The sequence below is a fragment of the Leptidea sinapis genome, chromosome 4 (genome assembly GCF_905404315.1).
Source record: "Leptidea sinapis chromosome 4, ilLepSina1.1, whole genome shotgun sequence".
Lineage (NCBI taxonomy): Eukaryota > Metazoa > Arthropoda > Insecta > Lepidoptera > Pieridae > Leptidea > Leptidea sinapis.
Window position 1 is genome coordinate 13,406,819 of NC_066268.1, and position 24,505 is coordinate 13,431,323.

Genomic DNA, 24,505 nt, shown 5'->3' on the forward strand with positions numbered 1-24,505 from the left:
AAAATGCGTCACGCCATGCCAAAAAACTTGTTTAACTTCAAAGAAAAGTGGTAGTTCACAAAGGCTCGACAGTGTTAACTATAACCAACAGCAAGCATTAGCAACCTATAAATAAGACTAAAGGATATGTGTAACAGGATTAAGTAGTGTTCATAGCTCGAAATGCTATACTTTCACCATAAAACTTGTCTAAAAACACCATGTTTTCGCTTTTTCTGCTTACTCTTCTCCTTAATATAGATAGAATTGGCCTTACTGGTTGCCAAGTGAAATATTAAAAACAAGTCAACTTAAAATGATTCAGGTAAACGGTTATTTATTAAAAAAATCAATTAAATTATTATTATTATTATTATATTTAATTAGAGCATTGGAAACGAGACCAAGAGCACAAAAATACAATATTAAAATAACTTTTCAATATACCCGATTACAAGAATATAGCTTAGACCTCGATATCATCTCTCTTTCATGGTCATTTAAATCACAAATTCTCTCAAAATAAATGCTCTTTTAAAGTCATTAAAAACTCTGGTAAATTCTTCTTGCTAATCTAATCGATACCAAATTTAAAATTCGAATCTCGCAACTTCCGCCAGTTTGCAGCGGAGGCTAACCAATCGCAATTAGCAAATGAACGGTTTCGAGTTATTTCGACTAATCACCGGTGTCCGATATCAAATCCGGGCCACGACTTGTGAAAATAAAAACGGCTTTGATGATTTTTGCTGTTTTAATCAGAGTAACAGCAAAACTATCTTAAAAATGAGACTGAGACTTAACATTAAATGTCTCAAGGTGACGAGCGCAATTGTAGTGTCGCTCAGTATTTTTGGGTATTTCAAGAATCCTGAGCGGCACAGCATATTAATGGGTCGGACGTATCAGTTAAAATTAGGTCCTGCTCGTCTTGTCCCATAAGGCGGGGATTATGTAAATAATTACAACAAAAAAAAGAACTAAGTATATAAAGGCTGCAATTGCAATATGCAATATTTTTTTTCTTAGTGTGTTATAAAATATTTAAGCAAATTTTTTATAATACACAACTGAAGAATAAAAACTGCAAATAAATCTAATCTGTCTATCTGTAACGACTCGTTCTTAGCAACTGGAGGAGCAATCATGTCAAAAATAACAGTTAACATCAAAAAATTATAATTAATTAACTGGTTAAAGATGTGACGATAGACTCCGACTCAAATAATATTTATTTAAAATAATAGGTTTAAACTAAAACGCTTTCAATTTGTCTTTACAACTGTTAATATACTTTATATTATTCATCTATATAATTTAGTGACTACTATTTGCTTGGTTCTTTGATTGAAATGATAAGTTTATAAGAATCTGTTATTATATATTAAATAAAATCATAACAAAGTAAAAATTGTACATGGAATATAATTTTAAATATAGTATAAAGGTATTGTACAAGCAATACCGAATCCGAAAAGTACTTTGTAAATTTTTTGCGCAGCAACTTCTAAGTAAGTATATTTAATTTTGATTTTTATTTGAATCAAGCCTACATAATATTGTTACACTAGATGCTAACGCCCGCAACGCCATCCACCGATAACGTCGGGGGCAGCAATTAGTTTATAAGTTTTATTGAGTACTAAGGCATGTTTAGGCCCCAACAAGATGGACCGAAGATCTTGTCAAGATCGCCGGAATACGTTGGATGAGGGCAGCGCAGGACCAATCATCGTGGAGATCTTTGTGGGAGGTCTCTGTCCAGCAGTGGACGTCTTCCGGCTAATGATGATGATAGAAGCATGTTAGTATTTATCGTGGTTTTAAAATTCTTAAGTACCTGCAGTCGGTCACGAGTGAAAGTGCGTTTGACGGACAAGAAAGTGAAGATGCAGTAATACTTTGTATAAATTTCATGATTAAACAGAGCTATCGGAGTAGACAAGTGTTTTTTGGTGATATTTGTTTTGTTAGGGGAAAAGTATACGAAAATTTTAATGATCTCAACCGAATGTTCACAAAAGTGCACGTTCAAACGTCTGCATAATGGTGTAGCCGAGCAGCAGTTTCAGCTCATAGGTAGGTATTCAAATTGTTACAGAGATGTAGTCTGCATTTGGCGCCGAAGATGTAGCAACAACATAGACGGAGCGCGGCGCTACTATCAACGCCCAATAAATCAGTGTAAGTCGTAAAAAACTTCTTCCACATACAACCAAGCCTTGAGTGGCCTAAGACATGAGTTCTTTAAGACTCATACACATATTATAACGATTTCTACGAAAAAGGTTTTGAAGTGAAAGCGAAAGAGCATTTGACGACCTATATAGCCCAGTGGTTAGTGACCCTGCCTACTGCGCTTGAGGTCCCGGGTTCGTATCCCGATAGGTGTAACATATAAATGTTTGCACCTATCGTTTGTTTCCGAGTCATGGATGTTTATATGTATTTATATATGTTTAAGTAAGTATATTGTGTTAAATATATCGTTGTCTTGTACACATAGTACAGGCTATGCCTAGTTTGGGGCAAGATAATTTGTGTCAAAGTGTGTCAATATTATATATTTATTTCTTTGTTTTTATCGTTTCAACGAGCAGGACGTTCAGTTGATGGTAATTGAATACACCCTGCCCATTACAATGCAGTGCCGCTCACGATTCTTGAAAGACCCAAAAATTTTGCGGCATTTTAATTGCCGGCGTCACCAACTTTATGTCTCAAGAGACGTGACATGTTAAGTGTTATTTGCCCAGTAATTTCACTAGCTACGGCGCCCTTAAGACCGAAACACAATAGCACATACACATTACTGCTTCACGGCAGAAATAAGCACTGTTGAGGTACCCATAATCTGGTCGGCATCCTGTGCAAAAGAGTCTCCCACTGGTAAACCATTGTTTGTTGTCATTTTTTGTCAAAGGGGCCAGTAACGCTTTGTGATTCAAAAGAGAATGGGTAGCGGTGATCACCTTAGGTGACCTGCAAAGGTCTGTATTATTTCGTTTGGTAGCCACGGCTTTTGCAGAAATAGGTTAATTATTATAAGAGTCGTATAAGACAAAAAAAAATATCTTATACTTATAATAAAAATAGCGCATCGGTATATATATCTGAAAAATAAAGTTTTAAAAGATATATTTGGTATGCGAACTTATCTGTGTAATAAAATAATAATAATTATTATACTTTTGTGGTATTATTAGTTGAAGTCACTAAGAAAGGAATACATTACTTGGCCATTCTGTAGGTAACCATCTCAACATTACGACTAATGATCAATGCAATAATGATATTTAATATTTAACACTTTATGTTAAAATTAAAAACGGTCTATCTATGTCTTAATAGGTCTCATGTTGCAAATTGTGTGCACTCTTGGATCGTCACTTACAGCGTTCACTGGCGCATTATTCACAATGAGAATTTGAACAAGACATCCGACTCCAGCAGATTTTATTTACATTTTATTTCTTACTTTTTACCTGAGTTTTTTAATTTCAGGGGAAATAAGTTGCGAGGACTTAGCGCACGGTGATGCCGTACTTAAATAGTTACTAGTTATTTAGTTAGATACTTTAGAGCCTACCATTATAATATACCGTTTACTTTTCTAAATCCCTTTGTGTGTCTGTTTTTTATGATAATAAAGGATGAGACGTGCGGGACGTTCAGCTGATAGTAAGTGATACGCCCTGCCCATTACAATACAGTGCAGCACGGGATTCTTGAAATAATCTAAAATTCTAAGTGGCACTACAACTGCGCACGTCACCTTGAGACATGAGATGTTAAGTCTCATTTGCCCAGTAATTTCACTAGCTACGGCGCCCTTCAGACCAAAACACAGTAATGCATACACATTACTGCTTCACGGCAGAAATAGGTGCCGTTGTAGCAGGGGCGTGCATTCCATATATGCCAATAGGCATAGCCTACCTACCATATTGAGAGTCTAATTAATATTAGGTATATTATACTATACACTAGATTCCAAGATAATTCAGATTTAGTATTTTTTATTCTGTAATCGAACTTCTATTGAACACCCAACCAGTAAGTTTTTCGTTACGCGATACACTAAATACGCACAGTAAGCAGTTCCGATAATGCTTACTGAAGCCTAGTAGAATACGTTCAATTTCTATAACAAAATTTATTTGTCAAGGTAATACGACCACAACAAAAACTATACAATTACTATTTATATGGTTCTTAAATATGACATCCGGGGTAAGCAAGCTTATGACACTTCGAAATGACAACCGAGCTGTCACGGATTAAACCAACGAAAGAAATGATACCTACATTATGATTTATGAGTAATTATTATGACGTGTCTCGTTCGTTTAGTGTCCAAGTTTCAACCTTATTGCGCTTCCATAAGAGTGTTGACATCGCACATGACGTGATTCATGATTGTGAGATATAAAATATGACATTTCCGGAAAAAAAAATATATTGTTCACTAATCAACAATGACAGCGCCATTTTTTTAGTTGTTGTGTTTTCGTCATTCGTGTATACGGACGTGAATAATTAAGCTAATAACATTAGTTATTTGTTTTGTGTTGATTTGTTTATTGTTAATTATATTTGGTGTTTATATTTGAAAAAGAAGTTGCTGTGTGTTTTATGTTTAAAATAGGTAACTAGTAAGGAATGAAAATATAATGGAGGAATTCCAGTGTCGGCAGTGTGGCGAAAATATGATTTGCTTACATAAATTTGCTATGTATCCTTTTGAACAATTTTCGTTCGTAGATAAAATAAAAATTGTTTCTCTTTATAGACCAATGCAAAAATATTCGTTTAACTCAACAAAAGGGTAAAATTATGAGATATTCCAATTTCTTCCCCTGCTGTTTATTTTCTACAACGAAAACTGTGTGGAACGATACTGGTTTCGGAGACCTGCATAATTTGACAAATCTTGCTAAAACACGATCAATCTGTCAGAACGGCAGAAAAATGTTGGTAAGTGAACTTATATATATCTTTTTAACAGGAACTAAATTTTTTTATATTAATCGCAAATACGACTAGTTGGACTTCAAGTGCCGGCATCCTGTGCGAAGGAGCCTCCCACAGAACTGCATCATAGCTGTTCTAGTTGCTGGTTATATTCGTAAAAAGGAACTATTTCATTGGGTAGTACAGGGGTTCCCAAAGTGTGCGCCGTACACAGTAAACAGGGGTGCTGTGAGATGCTTATGAACAATTGAACATAGAAGATGATATCTTGGCATGGTTTGGGTAATAGATCAAGTAAATAAAGCGGCTTCAAGCACACGCGTTGAAAAATGTATACCACGTGCCGTTGTTTCTAATTTATGACATCTTTAATCTATATTATCTATATTTTATATATATAAAAATGAATTGCTGTTCGTTAGTCTCGCTAAAACTCGAGGACAGCTGGACCGATTTGGCTAATTTTGGTCTTGAATTATTTGTGAAGTCCAGAGAAGGTTTAAAAGGTGAATAAATATGAAAATGCTCAATGATGAATTAAATAAAAACAACAATTTTGTTTTTCCTTTGATGTGTCCCCCGTCGTCCGATATTTGTTTTGTATGGACATATTTTTTATGAGAGAATTCATTGACGCACGGTTTGACAGTTCTGGAGTAAAACAATTTCATTACAACAACAGGGAGCATATTTTACGAAATAATTCTTGATGTTATGAAATATTATTGACAAATTCATAAAAAACAGTATTTTATTATTATATACAGAACAACGTCTGTCGGGTCAACTAGTATATAATAAATGTATGTCAATATGAATATAAAAACGCAGTGTCATATTGTTTGAGTTTCTGTGGTCGTCCACCTAACGCTATTATCTATCTTAAACCTGTGCCGTATTTGTTGAAATGTTGTTGTAACTAGGGCGTTTAGATAGAGTACTAAAACTGTGTAACTACGCCGCTGACAGTAAAGTTTGAGAACCCGTGGGCTAGGCTGAATACAGACTAACAATAATCCTTAACACAATCTTTTGTAATGAGTTAAGTGAAGCGAGGGGCGAGTGTCGGAGAGTTGACGCTTGTGCAGCGGTATGAAGTGTGAGGCGAGTAGAGAAGAGGAGAGGCGAGGGAAAGACGTAGGGTATATAAATGTCTTCCTCGGGATTGAATTAATTATTTTATTTATTATAATGTACAGACCTAATAGTATAAAATAATTTTCGGGCCATTTTTATCCTGTCACAGTCTGCTCTATCTGTGATTCAATCTCCTCATATTCAAGTTGGTGCACTACAGATATCATAAGTAGTTGTTAAGTCCAAGCTAACGTAACTTCATAAGCATTGAGTCTCACGCTCACCTGGAATATTGAATCCTGTGATTACATTTCTGAAGTGTTCAAGGACTTGTGTTGATCGTCCTTTAGGTAAACCTAGATTCCAAAATATATACATTATACATATTAATATTATTCGCTTGTTGCCTGCACATTAAATTTTTTTTTCAAATAAGCATTTTAAAGTTACTTTAACTAACGGTTATATAACTAACTAGTTGATGCCCCGCGACTTCGTCCGTGTACACAGATGACTGAGCGTCTAGTAGCGACATTTGAATTAAAATTTTATAATTAAAGAACACTAATTTTGTATGTAATGAATGGTGTGTTCTGCAATGTCGTTGTACATTATTTTATTTTATCATGAATTGCTTTCGCAGCAATATTTTATATTTATATTATTTATAATATTTTTTTACTCCTTGAATTACATTATTGGAGTTTTAGAAAGGATCCCTAATTTTCTTGAAAATATAATATAGCTTATGGCACCCGGTGTTAGTGTAGTAGCTTCAGAACAGTGATATAATTTTTCAAATCGGTTCAGTATTTTCGGAGCCTATTCAATGCAAACAATCAAATCTTTCCTCTTTATAATATTAGTATATATATAGTTTTACTACTTTAATAAATTAAATTTTCATCAGCACTTCTCAAAAGAAAATTCATCATATTATTATAAGCCATAAAACGCTAAGCTATAAAACAGGCAGTCGGAAAATATAAATTTCATATGCAGTCAAATTATTAGGTGAAGTAACCTAACTCATATTTACAATAATTTACGTTTAGAATTGGTATTAAGTGTGTTGACCGCACAGGGCCGGACTTGGCGCAACAATTTTTATTTAAAATGTATGTTCAAATATTAATAGCTTTTAAATAGCTGTTAAATAACAAAATTGTTTTCTTCTAATGGAAAAGTTAAAATTATGTTTATTTTTATGTATTGGATAGCATATTTAAAAAAAATTAATGTAATATTGTCGGTATTCGATTATTATGATTTATAACTTGCTTTTTTATTTATAATAAGTAAAACGCTCTTAAGAATTTCAATGTTGCTATATCCATTTATAATTCACCGTGTTGTTGTAGGTAGGTATTACCACCATTAAATATGATATACAATAAATCTTAAAATATTATTCTGTATGGCTTAAAATCTCTTATTGAACGTCAAAAATTACCACCGTTCAAAATAGTGTCTCGCCTCAGACCTGAGAAGAACGGGCGCAAGAAACTCAGCGGGCTTTTTTTTCTTATTAAAAATAGACTACAATACCTATTGTACAGTAAAAAATTATAATTAAAGAGCCTGAGGGTGTTCGCTTCATTCTCAGTCTGTGGTATCATTAAGAACATCCACCACACAAAGGTTTTTTAACAATTCTTTTAAATTTCGTAACTCATTTGTTTTGTAAATATTCTGGGATCATTCAACGCATATACATCGCCCAATAAAAGACTTACTAACTCGACTTAACCATGTAGTAGGCATAACAAGTTTATGTTTTTTCCTCGTGTCAACATTGACTGTCGCAGTTTCTAGCAAATTCCATAAAAGTTCATGGACTTCCATTTACCATGCTTTTTAGTATGTCTGACTTATTCCACTGCTACTAAGCTTTACATTGTGTATAAACATTTTTGTTTTTTCTACAAGCGTAGTATTTTGTACAATTTGTGACGGATTTTTCATTAATTATTAGCATTAATTGTAACCTATGTGGTTATTTAGTTGCACACTTGACCAGTTTTAATTATATGATAAATAAATGAATAAGTAGTAGAAAATTTCGGAAAGTTATAACCCCAATTCTTTTTTGACCGAGTATAATGGAAGAAATGAAAACTGCTTTTTAATGGGTTTAGGCATTCCCGAGAAACAAGCAAACACTACAACATATGCACCAAAAAATGAACGAAATAGCATGGCAAATGATGACGCAGTATAAAAATTCACTTTTCATGTATATGTTGCAGGGATAATATGATAAAAAAAGAGATTTGGTCAATTCCCTAAGTGATTTGATCAAATCACGGAAGATGTTAAAATAACAACAGGATTTTATCATTTCTCTAAACAAATCTAGTGATTTGGTAAAATACCAGAATTGGTTCCGTGAAATGACAAAAAATCTGTTCTTTGGTATATTTTAAGAGGTTTATTTCGTAACACTTAGACATAATTTTACCTATATATACATTATATTAAAGCAACGGTAGTATCAAAAATCACAATGAACATAATTTCGAACATTATAGTTACATATGTGGCTCGTAGGTACGACAAATTACAAAGAACAATCATGATTGTAATGTTCTTAAGAAATTATGTTGAAGTTGGTTGTCCTCATATTGTACAACGTTGATTTAATTATAAAAATTATGTCTAAGTCTTACCAGATATTTTTTTAAAAATATACCAAAGAAAAGATGTTTTGTCATTTCCCGGAATCAATTCTGGTATTTGATCAAATCACTAGATTTGTTTAGAGAAATGAAAAAATCCTGTTGTTATTTTAACATCTTTCGTGATTTGATCAAATCACTTAGGGAATTGACCAAATCTCTGTTTTTATCTTCGACATATATATTTCAGATTGAAACATATTAATTTTTTGAATATATAAATTCATACAATCACTGAGAAATTATTATTTAAATTATTAAAAGAAAACTCTAATTATAACTTCGAGCCTTTTATATTAGATAATTTATACGTCTAGATAGAGTCTCTTGCTGTTAGACAACCAATAAAAACAGGCCAGGAATATTAGTTTAGTGTGAGTGACAAGCTACGTCTAACACTCGCGATTTGTATGACACTATGTGTTTGCAGGCGTGCATTGCTCAAAATAGACTTAACTCTACACTCAATTTTTTCCGACGTTTTCACAGCTGTCATAATCTATCTAGATTTATAATTCTAATCTATGATCTATCCAATTCACTTGAAAGAAGAAATAAAAGTATTTGATAAAATACGATATAAATTGGCCTTATTTTACAAACATCTCCATTGCGTGTCTGTACAGAAATGGAGTATTAGAACTAAAATTCAACGATTGCTTATATGAGTTTTATTGCTATAAAATTATAGCTTTAACGAAATTTCTAAATTAACATTTGTTTCGCGTTCAAAATATAGTTTTATATTGAGACTTCCAAAAATTACTTCAGTTAGCTGATAATGATGATGCTGATGAGTACAAAGCGATGCTTTTATTGGCATAAATTATGTAATTTGGAAAATTAAAACAAAATTCTAGTAACACTGTACAATAACGTTAATACTAGATTATACAAATAAAGGGCCAAACTAATAAATGTTCAATATTTGTGTGAAAGAAATTTACTACAATAAAATATCACGGAGATGATATATTAAACCTAGAATTAATTAAGAATTAGTGTTACCAAATACCGCCGCACCCAGATAAGACGCGACATTTTGCCTACTACATCTAGTGTATGGTATCTCCTTCAATATATAAACATAAATAATAATAATACTACTTTATTTCATTTTCTTTTACACTCACTGCAAATAACTTAAATTACTAAATGTACAATATTTATTACATAATACCAATTATTTACATCTTTTTCTCGCTAATTGTAACAATACATTGAATATTGAAAATTTGGTTTTGCAGTGATATTAAAAGACCTCTGACCCCGAAACTAGTTAAAACTGTATCTTCGGGGTCAGTGATTCCTCGACAAATGACAATGTGAATGTATGTGTGTGTGTGTGTGTGTGTGTGTGTGTAATTCTTAGTGAGTAGGTTACAGTAGACTTTCCGTTTCTGAATAGAATAACTACATAAGGTGATAAACTATGCAAATCTATTGAAATATAGCTCTGGATAACCAGTCATTCTTACACCAAGCTATGACTTATGGCTTGAAGCCATAGATTAGTACTAAGCACTAGTTTCCGCGAACAGAATATTGACTACGCTTGACTGAAGTGGAGCCTACTGCAATCCGTCCACCTCACAGTGTGGCAGCCACGCAGTTTGGGTGCGAACGGAACGGCTTCAATACGAGAATCCCAGTGTGAACTAAATTTAAAAAAAATTGTAGTCAAGTAAGTAAAATTATTCGTTGTAGAAATGAATAAGTACCTATTAATATCGTAACACAATGTAAATAAAAGTTGTCCGTTATAATGCTGCGCAATCTAAAATCATCTTTTGATCGCAAAAATACTGTAGCGTTATACTATAGCGTTCTTTTTTTATGACAATAAGGGACGAGACGAACAGGACGTTTAGGTGATGGTAATTGATACGCCTTACCCATTTCAATGCAGTGCCACTCAGGATTCTTGAAAAACCCAAAAATTCTGAGCGGCACTACAATTGCACTCCTCACCTTGAGACATAAGATGTTAAGACTCATTATTTTCACAAGCTTCGGCGCCCTTCAGACCGAAACACAGTGATGTTTACACATTACTGTTTCACAGCAGAAATAGGCGCCGTTGTGGTAGCCTCCCACTGGTTCTATCTATGGGTCTTTATACTGTCTGGTTAGACGACAAATTACAGCTGTGCAGTTTAAACTCAACCAAACGAAGTTTGACATTTTCATAGGATAGCTTCTCTATACATTAGTAAAAATAACTCTTTGCCTTGAGCTGACCCTTCTTAGCTAAGTTTTCCACAATTCAACCAGCTTGGTTCTGATTGCTTGAATATATTAATACGACTTCTAAAATGGTTCTTTGTAATTACTGTATTTGCATACAGCAAAAAGAAAATAAATAAAATCCCCGATAGAAAATATTCCTACGAGTTAAAGTTGTTTCTAAATCACTTTTTAATTAAAGAAAACGTAAGTAAAAACGACGAAGAAAGAATTTATAAAAACATTTTCCTTATCTTAAGTCGCGAAGAAATTTTACGAGTGCTTGTTGATACTTCTCTACCTGAACTCTTGTACTGAATTAATCCCCTTTTCGTTTCGCCGACTTTCGTGAAAGAGGCTTGATACATCTAAACGCAACGGGAAAAAGAATATCACCCAAGATCTATTTTTATACATATATCGTAATACATATTACACTTATTATGTATAAGTGTTATGGGCTGATACAAAACATAAGTGGTAGTTACACTGAGTACACCAGGGTCGATAATTTTTGAAACCAAAAAAATAATAGTAGGATTCAACTATAATTTTTTTTTCACTTCGTATTATTTTCAAAGCCTTCAGCTCTGGTCTAGAGAGGCAATGGAACAGGGAATTAGGTTTAACTCTTTCGAGCATTGGCTAATAATAATTAGCACTTCTTGGTGCAATATGCATTTTTGTTAAATCATAAAATACTCAACATAAAACTCAAAATGGAGCTGCTCATCAATAAAAATATTTATCAATGATTGTGAAACTGAAGTGGAAGTGGGCATGGCTCGTAGCTCGAAGGATAGACGGCCGTCGGGGCAGTAAAGTCTTTGACTGGCGATCACGTCTGGAAGACGCAGTGTAAGTAGATTGCTACATGTTGCAGCAATGATCTGGTCATGTTTGTCGGATTAAAGTAGAGGGCAGCGCAGGATATACAACCACCAGTGGGAGGCTCCTTTGCACAGTATGCCGGCTGGATTATGGGTACCACAACGGCGCCTATTTCTCCCGTGAAGCATTTTTTGTGATATGTCTGAAGGGCGCGTAGCTAGTGAAATTACTGGGCAAATAAGACTTAACATCTTATGTATCAAAGTGACGAGCGCGATTGTAAAAATTTGATTTTTTCAAGAATCCTGAACGGCACTGCATTGTAATCGGCAGGGCATATCACTTACCATCAGTTGATCGTCCTGCCCGTCTCGTCCCTTATTGTTGAATTAAAACGAAAAGTTGTGGAGATACACCTGATATACTTCAGCCAGTCATGTGTTTTTTTATGGAACAGAAGAAAACAGATGCGTACGTAACTAATGTTAATTCAATGCTCTCCATACTATCTACAGCCATCGCAGTAACGGAATCCATGCATTCGGAACACTCATTTTGTATAGACTGCGTTAGGAAGATCATCCCATAGCATGATTTTCCAGAGCTTTCGCTCCTTATAAATACTACTGAGAAAAATGCCACACTTCCAGTGAAGTTGATACTAGTTGTCTTTCCCGCGTAATATGATGTTACAATTTGACGGCAGGTATAAGGTTAGACAGCTATCCGGATAACTCCTCGTTATAGATGCAGTAGAAGATACACAATGAAGTGGCGTTTCTACGAAATGTGAATGATTCACAGAGTACTTGATCCACGACAGCAGAATTCTGTTCGCATACCATTCCATAGTTTCAGATGATACTGGGGTGCACTAGATCAGAGCCGAGAGCAATACCTCCGTACTATATTTGTGATGTCAATCAAGCTGGATCATTTAACTCGTTTATGCACATGGTATGATACGAACAATGGTAGTTAGTCCCCAGAATTCCACACTAGTATTTATTTGTTTTGAACCCTCCAAAGTTCAAGTGCCGTTTATTGTAACTTTTATTACAAATAAAGCGACCCTTCTGTAAATCTTTGTGAAATATGTAAACAAACCTTTTAAACACGGTGAGATATTGCAGTTATTTTAAACGATTCTTGCAGAAATAATAATGTAAATACGATTAGAAGCAAAATTTACCTACAAAAAAAAACATTGCGTGCGTACAAAGTGTGACATGTATATGTCAGAAGTGAAACCTGCATGGTGCATGAACCTCCAAACTAATTATTCATATGAATTCCTGGTACGTGTTGCTAGGATGACACATGATTTCAACCGCTATGAAAGACATTCCCACCACCACTAATATATTTATATATATATATATATATATATATATATTCTATATATATATGTCGGGGAATTAGAATATAAAAGTAATATGGCTTGTATGATTATATTCTACTCTGTGTATTGGGCTGAATTGATGGCGAACGTCATCTGTCAAAGTGTATTTGAAGTTGTCATTGTGTACGTCAATGTCTGTGACATGATTGAAGTTAGTTATTATAGTCCATCAGTAGAGCGCTCATTGAGAAGTCGCATTCGTCTTCAAGCTAGCGCCCGCGCCGGTTGTGCACACTGATCGACTTAAATAGCATGGTGGATACAAACACGGTGACGCCCGATTTTAAATCCAAATTAATATCTGAGAGCAGCGGTGGGATCGCCTTCGCTAACATCCTACTTGTTTTCTGGGACGTCTGCTACCCGATACCAGGGATAATTCAGGACCGGGATCACATTTACAACCATGCTGCATGATTTTGAAGTTTGATTAATATCATTTTTGAGGATATCGTGTTTTGTAGTATTCGTTCCATGTTAAATTATCCTCATTATTAAAGCTACAATCGTAATATTTTTTATATTTATTATTGATTGATTTAATATTGATTATTGATCATATAGTCTTACCGAGTTTAAAGTTCTAGTGAAATTATAACGTTCATAAGAGAGGTGTGTATCCAGTATTTGAGTTTGAGGAATTTGATTTTGATATTATTTTCCTACATCCTCATTACCTACGAGTTAGTTTGTGTAATCTCATTATTTGTGATATAATTGAGCAGACGAGAAGGTTTTCACGTGAGGCCTTGAGCAGTATTCTCATGACACAGCGATGCTTATGTCGTGGTGGACAGTGGACAGTGTCTGTGCAGTGGGAATGTGTGTTGGAGACGTAGTTTGTATTTTTTTATGTTAACCTATTGAAAATTTTATTCAAATTTGATAACGGGACAGGGATGAGACATTAAGTGATCATTGTCCAGTATGGTTCCTTATTTCAATTTGTGATTTTGTGAGTGATTAGTTTGGGTCTGTTGATTATAGACCCATAAAATTTCTTAAAAGAAAATGGAATGGAATAATCATGACGCCAGCATTTTTTTTTAAATTACTTATGTGAAACTGACTGGGGTTTAGGATGTCATTGCATTTTTTTATATGAATTTAATGATTTTTTTGTTATTTTCATGTGTAATGGATCCTGGATCCCAGTGTCACTGGCTAGTGGTGGTACTAACTGGCACCTGCATTTGTTGCTTTACCCGGCGTTACGTGCAACAGTTAGGGAAAAGTGTGCTGCGTCGCCGTGAGCTGATTTTTCCATGGCAAGTGATTTTAAATTTAAGTTCACAGTTTGTTATTTTTAAATGATATCCCTCACTTCTGGGATAGTACAAGTTGAACAAGACATATTAAAATGTCGGTCGATGCGTCGCTTGGACGGTTGGCTCAGATGGGGTGCGGCTCGGGCGGGGCCCGAGAGGCGCTAGTTTAAGTGCCGCATCGAATCATGAATTTTGGTAAAGAATTTGTAAAGTTTAGTAAATTGAAAAAAGAAGATTAAAATGTAAAAATAGACATGCCTATATTGTGCAGTAAAGATTCGTTATTTCAATCTCAGAGGTAATTAAATTATTAACACTTTCGTGAGACAGAGATAACCTTCTTTATCAGCACGGTTTTACTCACGTTTTATCGGTGTGAGTACCGACTAGTTTCAGACCATTCGGAGGTCCTTCATCAGAGTGAGTATAGTGGGCTCGCGATAACGTTCCGTCTCTTACTGCTGATTTGTGCTAGCTAACTACAATAAAGGAAGGTTGATAATTGATCATACGGTCAGGATAAGTTCGTGCTCAGATGAGAAACATTCCGTAGTTGACGTATGCTCTTCCAAGGTAGGGTTCCTAAAAATACGTAATTGATACTTTCACAGATTTCTGCTATTTAACAGCTGCTAAGGACTTAACTACGCGATCCGCTAGCTAAGCATTGCGAAATTTCGCTTACATATTCGGTACACACAAGCACATTATCTATAATCAAGGAACTTCTTTCACGGGTCAAGAGTTCCAAGGTACGGAGTGGTCCATTGAATTCCATGAAATAGCTAGTGGAGCCTGTCGGGGTACCGGACCGCACGATTCGATTGCTAACTCATGGTAGAGCTAGAGCATTTAATAGAAATGAGACGAGAAGCAAAACATAGGATGGACGAGCTAGTAAAAAGAGATAAAGTACGATACGATGCCGATAAGGCCTTAATTCATCCGTTGCTGTAGGCAACTTAGTTTTAGTACAAAGTTATCCCCGCATCAATATTAAATATGGTTTTCTTTATTGATAATTTTGTAGCATTGGAGATTGAAAGCTTCTACGCTTTGTCATATTAGGATTGAAAGCTTCTACGCTTTGTCATATTAGGATTGAAAGCTTCTACGCTTTGTCATATTAGGATTGAAAGCCTGTCGCTTTGTCCAAGTTTCTTCTTAGAGCTCCACGCTTGTGGTGGGTGGGGTGTAGGATTGAAAGCCTGTCGCTTTGTCCAAGTTTACTTCTAAGAGCGCTACACCTATGGAGGTGTGTAGGATTGAAAGCCTGCCGCTTTGTCCAGGTTTACTCCTTAGAGCTCCACGCTTGTGGTGGGGTGTAGGATTGAAAGCCTGTCGCTTTGTCTAAGTTTACTTCTAAGAGCGCTACACCTATGGTGGGGTGTAGAATTGAAAGCCTGTCGCTTTGTCCAAGTTTACTTCTAAGAGCGCTACACCTATGGTGGGGTGTAGGAATGAAAGCCTGTCGCTTTGTCCAAGTTTACTTCTAAGAGCACCACGCTTGTGGTGGGGTGTAGGTTTGAAAGCCTGTCGCTTTGTCCAAGTTTACTTCTAAGAGCGCCACGCTTGTGGTAGGGTGTGGATTGAAAGCCTTATCGCTTTGTCCTGATGTCCTGCTGAAAGCCATCATGCTTTGCAGTAAGGTTGGGCTCATCTGTCTTGACTGAAGGTTGATGCTGAAAGCTGCAACGCTTTGCAGCGTGTTTTAAGTGCTGCCTCTGAGCAATGCTGAAAGCCCCAACGCTTTGCTATACGCCAGAGCTGTGACGTGCTGAAAGCTTTTACGCTTTGCTTTTTGGGAGGTTGAATAGACATTGTCGATAATATCTTGTGTGCTCGTGATCATGGTCAAGGGTCTATCATGGTTCTCCTTGACTTTTCACGCGCCTTCGAAGCTATTAATATTTCCTTGCTTCTTTCAAAAATGAGCGCTTACGGTGTGAAACCTGACACAGTGAAATGGTTCTCAAGCTACCTCAGTGGCCGTAACCAGCGTGTTCAGCTTCGAGATGATAGTGGATACCCATTGCTGTCAGAGCCAGTACAATTAAGTAGAGGAATCCCACAGGGCTCAATTTTGGGACCTTTGCTTTTCATTCTATATACTGCCGACGTATCGAACATCATAAAGCATTGTAATTTTCACATGTATGCAGATGACATACAACTATACATCTCATTTCGACCAGAAAATACTACCGACGCAGTAAATAAATTGAATAGCGATCTGAAGCGCATTCATATGTGGTCTAAGGCTAATACTTTAGTATTAAACCCATGTAAAACAAAATACAATTTTGGGGTCTAAACTTCAAATAGATAAAATTGTTTCATCGCAGCCTAATGTAAATGTTATAGGTATACAATTAGAACGGGTAACCGAAGCACGTAATCTAGGAGTGTTAATGGACGATGGCTTAAATTTTGAGAAACATGTGCTCGAATTGAGTCGGAGAGCTTTTTACCGGCTCAAAATATTATATCGTATTCGAGACTTCTTAAGTATAGATCATCGCATTACACTATGTGACTCGATAATCCTATCTTTGTTTAATTACGGTGATACAGTATATGGTTCGCGGTTGCTTGCGCGTACTGAACGAATCGTTCAAAGGGTCCAAAACGCCTGTGCTCGATTCTGCTTTATCTTACCGCCTCGAACTCATATCACTCCACACCTAAACAACGCCGGTATACTTAAGATGACGTTACGTAGGGAGCTTCATTTGGCCACTCTTTTATTCGGTATAATACGCAAAGGTCGCCCGGAATATCTGTACGAAAAACTGAAATGGCGCCATGCCTTAGAAACAAGGTATCCTATCAGAACAGGAAGTATTCCAATTACTATTCCTCCTCACCGCACTTCTGCCTTTCGTGGTAGTTTCCGTTACGCTGCCACTAAGTGTTGGAACAATATACCACCACCAGTTAGGAATAGTTGCTCCATATTTTTTTTTTTTTTTTATTATAAATCCTTCATACATTACTTAGTTCACTTAATTCTACTTAATATTATTATACTATAATAACAATACAAGTAATGGAACATACACGATATTTTTCTGGACAAACAACACCAAATACATCAAAATAATTTTCAAATATTCACAATGCTTTTGAAAATAATCGCACCACTAATCCCGTAGGATAAGTAGTGTTTCTAATAGTTAATTAAAATATTTTATATTATTTTAGTTGTCACTAGCATTAAACTAGGCCGGGCCTGTATTTTAATACTAGTTACTTCCAGATACATTGTTTTTTACAGATAACTTCAATACATAAAAGCGTATATAAGAATTTAACTTATGGTAACTATATATAGTTTTAAATTAAAATACAAAAACTATTTAGTAAACTATCAAAAAGATTTACAAATAGGTGGCAAAATAGTCCCCACTTATCTTAGGTAAACTGAATATATATATATATAATATAATATATAATATATATATTTTCTGAACTGGCTTTATTTTATTTTATTTTAATTTTATATTGTAATCGCAGCGTTTGTATTTTTTGTTGTGTACTATATTTTTTTATCAAGTTTTGCATATTTTGTATCTTTTATATTGGTAATTTTTGTCTTTCTTTATTCTTTAATGTTGGTTTTTCTACGTATAAGGTATTTGGGTAGGTTTTCAGTTTAAAGTAAGTATGTGTTATGCTGTAAGTAATTAAAAATTTTAAAACGTTTCTAAACCACAGCGCGAGTTTGTCTCGTAATGGGCTACGCTGAAAACCAGCGCTGTAGCATTTGCTACAGCATACGCTGAGCGGTGTCCATTTTCGCATCATTATCGATTCTATTGTAAAATATATAATTATGTTCATAAATATTATTTAACTTTAAGCGATATTGTTATGTTTTACTTTAAGGTGTATAATAAAACTTTGTAAATTAAATTGTGTGATGATGATGTGGAATAAAATATGTCTATGTCTATGTCTATGTCTATGTCTGTTTGTTAACGCTTTACTTGTGTGCTATGCGCTGTGGCGTCTAGGCTGGACTTGACGTTGATAAATCAACGCGAGAGCGCGTTGGATTGCAGAATGGCCGTGTCGGAGAATTAGAATATAAAAGTAATATGGCCTGTATGATTATATTCTACTCTGTGTATTGGGCTGAATTGATGGCAAACGTCATCTGTCAAAGTGTATTTGAAGTTGTCATTGTGTACGTCAATGTCTGTGACATGATTGAAGTTAGTTTAAGTTATTATAGTCCATCAGTAGAGCGCTCATTGAGAAGTCATTCGTCTTCAAACTAGAGCCCGCGCCGGTCACGGTTGTGCGCACTGATCGACTTAAATAACATGGTGGATACCAACACGGTGACGCCCGATTTTAAATCCAAATTAATCTCCGAGATATATATATATATATATATATATATATATGTGCTCCTGGTGTCTATGTAGTAATACGTCGTGCGCTTGTAGTCAGAATATATTAAGGTATACACGCGCCATACTTAAGACATTCTCTACTTTAAATATGATCGCCTGGTACCAAAACAAAACATTGTATTATGCTTCCTATCTCATTATATCCCATGTTAAATATTATTAACTGATGTGACTGCTCTTTTTACTGTCGTTTCATCGACTTTCAAATCACAACGATGATAAAGAAATTTTCACTTCAATGCATACTGCAAAGAGACTTCAATGAGACAGAAATATTCTGTCTCATTCTTTGCCGGCTTCACAACGATTCTAAAGAAGTTTCACTTTAAAACAGTATTTGAATCTGCGAGTCTTCTAAAGATTTTATGACAGCATTTTGCGTTGCTTCTTAAGAAAAAAATTTGCCTCGAAAAGAATTGTCTAAATCGCGGAAACATGGTAGTCGGTTGGAGCCAGGTAAGGCGACTATGACGGGGGCTTAGTAAATGTAGGTCCTGTAGAATTTGACGGTTTCTCGTGTGAGGATTCGCCTTATCATGGAGTGATAATAGTGAAGATCCGTCGACGAACCTGCGGGTTTCCTTGACCAATAAACAGTATCCCTTGTTTATAAGGCATTATGGCGGTGTTTGACCTGGAGTTCAGCCATTGCGATATTTGTTGGCGGTTATTGTGTAGAGTCTATTTTTTATAAAACATCACAATTTACCCCCAAGCCCTTCATTTCTGTGACGGCCAAGACACACGTATTTGAAGATATTTATTTTACCGATTTGATGTAGGCCGCTAGTTCCTTGGTAATTTCATGCGGACCATCTTCTACCATAGCATTCAATTCATTATTATTTTTGTACCTTATTGGTTGGCTTCCTCGGGGTTCATTCTTCAAGTCGGAACTATTGCCCTGACGGTAGAGATCAATTAAAATTGATACTGCCTTACTTACACTCTTGAAATCGTAGTAAAAAAGTACAATGACCACTCTTTAGCGGTGATAAATAGAAATTTTATTGAAAACAACGCATTCAACCGACATCACAGTTTATATAGAAATATAAAATAGGATAGTTTGCAACTTCGTAAAATTTCTAATTTTCAATGCAGTAAAATCTTTACTTTTAAAGGCTTACGTTTTACGTTAAGTCTAGAACGTTCAATCTGTTATATGAATAAAATTTCTATTAAAAAATTTTGAAACAAGGTTTTTTAATCGCCTCAGGCAATTTTGCCTATACTCTAAAGCATCTAAAGCAAGCACATGTGAATAGAGAATAAAATATTATTGTTTGTTTCAGTACTCTACTTTAGCTGTTTTCTTAAAATCGATAAACTGTTATTTCGCTTTTGAACAAACTCAAGAACTGACAAGCTAAGAGCTACTCAAAATCCTACCTATTGACAAACAAGCCCTTTGAAATGGAAAATTATTTCTGCCATTTACAATGCAACAAAATGAATAAAAAAAACTAATAAATAGAATCATGATTCATTTCATTTAATAATGTTTATAGTCAGTCATTTCCAAATCTAAAACAGTTCTGCCGTCTGCATTGAATTTGCTTGCAGGTAATTTCATTAAGAAGCTTTTAAACGACCGAACGAATACAATTTCAATTCACGAAATCATGAATATAACTTAAATGACGAGCTGGTAAAAAAGGCGATGGTACATGCGGATCGTTGAACTTCTTTTTATGTTCGCCATTCAGATATTAATGCGGCCTGATGAGAACTGAATCAGCATCTCTTCATGGGCAAATCTGTTGGGCATATTAACTCTACCGATATAACGCTGCTAAATTGATCTGACAGACTGAAATAGATCGATGTAGTGGTGCCCGGTGGACATAAAGGAATTTTGTAATAAGAATATGTTTTGGATTTGCGAAATGTTTCTTGAATAATAAAAACAACTAGTGTTGTCAGCTATAGATAAGCTATACGTATTTTCATGGGAATCCCATCCCAGTCATCATATCATTCTAAGATCCGTGCTAGAATTCAGCTTGGACTTTACGCCTGTCGCCCCGACTGAAAGACAGAATATCCCATGTAACTGTTATTCATGTAATACTGGCAGTACTGCTCCCATTGAAGTATTGTACTTCAAGCAACTAGACTCTCAATCACGCTCAAAAATTGTCTGCAGAAAAACTCTGCTATCGCGCCTATTAAGCAGAGTTTTCTTTTAGTTGTGATTCGACCGCGCTTTGGACACAATGCCACGCAATAACAAAGTGATCAGTGAAAAACTGTCCAAATAACAGCATATCCAAACATAAAAAGGATGGAGTGTATTAAATTAATAAAAAAAGTTATTTGAAAGAATGTTTTGTTGTTATCTATATAATTTAATGTATACGTTTATACACCGGCGCTCGGACATTTTTTGACGACTTTTATTGTACATAAATGACTGCTCGGGACTATTCTGCACAAACAGTCAGTTCTAATTCTCTTCGAGACCTTATGGCATTTCCATTTCCATTTAAATGTTCTATAATGTCATATAATTCAGTATATCAGGGGTTACATTAAAATTAAACAAACGAATCAATGATAAACTTTATTCTAATTAAATTGTATGTGGAAACATTAATTCTTACAACATGTAACTAGGGAAGGAAACACTAATATACTCTTAATTACCAAATACCTAAACAACAAAACATATGTCTTTCATGGGTTCAAACTAAGAATGGCAAGCGACTGTTGGAAGGGTATATTTCTCATTTAGTTAGTCGAGTACATCGAATATATTACATTCCTCAACGGACCGTCTGATATGAAATTCAATTTAAACAGGACTTGATTTCTGGCTTAATACATCTTTATGCGATAAGTTGTCAATCAATCCGTAAAACTTCATAAATGATCTAACAGCAATGATAGTAACAAATCTCACATTGGTAAAGAGATTTCATTTAGAAATAGCATTTAATTTGAATTAATTTCTAGTACACTAGTCATCGCCACTTAAGAAGCCTTAGTTATGTGGCAACAAGTATTGGGGTTCTTATTTCTTCTCAGGAAGACTTTATTTATACTACAAAAGGTAAAATCTATACCAAAATTACTATAATGTATTAAACACCCTATACAAGAATAGGTTTGTCATTAACAGTTGTTCTTTGCATAAATTTGTAACCATTGTTTTTTTTGTTTTAACAACAAAACGTGCATTTATTAACAAATTAGAAGGAATTCAGATGTTTTGGTCTTTGGTTCTTGAGATTTAGGAAATTTTATTTTAGTAAAAACTAAGCAAAAATTAAATTCAATGTATGTTCAGAGCTCAAAGGATATGAAACTGTCTCAACAAGAGAAATGATTCTAAATTAAGACATACACAATATTTGGCCAATAAATGGCACTTACTTATAAAACAACGATATTAATTAGCTTATAGCAAAGTATCCGTGTGTAGAAAGCGAACTTTAATAAATAGATTACGGAGAAACTGTTAGAAAATTTGTAAGTTTCAAATCATGACAGTCCAAAAATATGTTTCCATAATACAAGAACATGATATGACTAATTTAATAAGTATCTTCCCTTCATCACTGAAACCTCGACGCCAAAATATATCACTACTCATTATTAATACAAAAAATCTTTGAAAACTGTTAATTTTATCAATATTTAATTTATTCCAGAAGGCACATGAATATTTCTTACGAATAAATAAACGGCTACTTAAAACTCAAAATGTAAATACCAAACGATTTGCCGGGAACACAAAATTAATAACCAGAAATAAACAATTACTTAAGACTCTATGAAAATACAACAATATGCATTTAGAAGCCTACTTGACTACTAACATTTAATAGGCCAGCATTATGTGATATGCCATTGTAAACCTTATACGTCAAACTTCAAGTTATGTTTTGACATGTGCATTCAAAAGATTCCTCGCAGACAACATTGTTATTGTTATACCAGATTTTATTTGATTCAATCCCAAATGTTATTTATTGTTGAGGCTATATATGACGGTTCACTTTGGGTGATGTCATATGAAAAAGTGAAAGAATTCTTAATTTCTTCCTTCAGATATAACATTCCTACAAACCGATAACGTTCACAGACTCCAGTCTTGTAACCGTCAGTAAATGTATTAATATTGTAAACACAATTCTTTGATTTAATATTAAGTTTCATATCTGAATATAATGCTGTAGGATGGCACATCAACAGCGTATATACAGTAGCAAAAACAGCACGAGTAAGCACAGGTAAGGCACAACCAACAAAAAAGTTATTTTATCATATTATCACTCAACCTAATGCTTACTCTATACTCAACACATAAATAAAACAGTACAAAGTAACTACACGACCTACAACTACGCTAGAAGTACGAAAAATATATATTTTCATAGAATTAATTTATTGAAAGCTCGTGAAAATATTTTTATCAAAGTTACAGTAAGAATTGTCTTTTATATAATAATACTTGCTAACGATGTTTACGACATCACTGATGACCAATCAAATTGCAATGATAAAACTAAATAATTTTACTTAAGTACTACAACACTCAAACTTAATAATATAAATGAATTATAGAAACTTATCCATGTCTTTAACACTGCTGCTTTCACTTATATTGTTCCAAGTACTTGGCGTAAACATAATTATATCTTTGGAGATAACTCCTCTATTACTTTGGTTGATTCATTTCATTATATGAAGAGGACAGCAAAAACAAAACACAAGGGCTGATCAAAATAAGAAACTAAAACATAATATGGCCTTAGAATGAACGATATCATAAACAATGATAAGTAACACAAAGATGAAAATTGAATATATAGTACAAAATACTTTATAACATATTTATTATTTACATTTAGTGAGACTACACCAACAATGGAAGTCAAACATGATGTCAACGTTATAATATACAAAAGTTACGATTTACATTCTAATTTTAATTTTAAATAGTGGTCATCTTTCTAAATTGATATAAGAAAAGTGGTCCAGATTTTCAGAAACAAAAACAAATCACCTGTCAATATAATACAGATTGACATAGTTGAAGTTATACCGCTACAATATCTTAACTTATACACAGTCATGTAGTACGCAAATAACGGCAAAATCTACGTAAGCTTGGCGATACATTCAAGGCCTAAAACCGAAAAATTAAAACAAAAATATACCAACACATCGAATTCGTGCAAAGATTACATGAAATGAAAATATATTCCTATCGCTAACTTAGTTAGTATTATATAACAGCCACGATCATTAAAACAGTGATTTCAGCTCTGTTTATCACTTGGGGCTTCTCGCATATCAAATAAAATAGCTACATTAACATCTTAAATAGAATTTTATTTGAAGGTGTTTCAATGGTGGACATATCATCATCTTTAGTTGGATCACAATCTATTTCTCGCAATATAGTTTTGGCTATTTCTATCCAATTACTTAAAGAAATGGGATACGTGAAGTACAGATGCGAGACGGCTCCCCAAAGGTGACATTTGCTGTAACTATGAGTTCTCCGGTTCATCCCACTCGACGCTCGCCCACTGTGGAAGTTCGGTTTCGTATTCCCATCCTGGTCCCTGTGTGAATAATATTATTTTGTAATAAACTTTTCGTATTACTATTTCTAGATATAACTTCAGGAATTGT

General features: G+C 34.5%; 1 protein-coding gene across 5 annotated transcripts in view; it reads right to left on the minus strand.

The window, feature by feature from the left end:
- Positions 1-21,409: 21,409 nt before the first annotated feature.
- LOC126979890 (pseudouridylate synthase RPUSD2) overlaps positions 21,410-24,505 on the minus strand; it is a 469,930-nt gene continuing 466,834 nt past the window's right edge. For all 5 annotated transcript variants that reach the window (XM_050829463.1, XM_050829464.1, XM_050829465.1 and 2 more), the window contains one exon: positions 21,410-24,435. In XM_050829463.1, the coding sequence (XP_050685420.1) occupies positions 24,361-24,435 (75 nt within the window). In that variant the 3' untranslated portion in view covers positions 21,410-24,360. The remainder of the gene's footprint in view (positions 24,436-24,505) is intronic.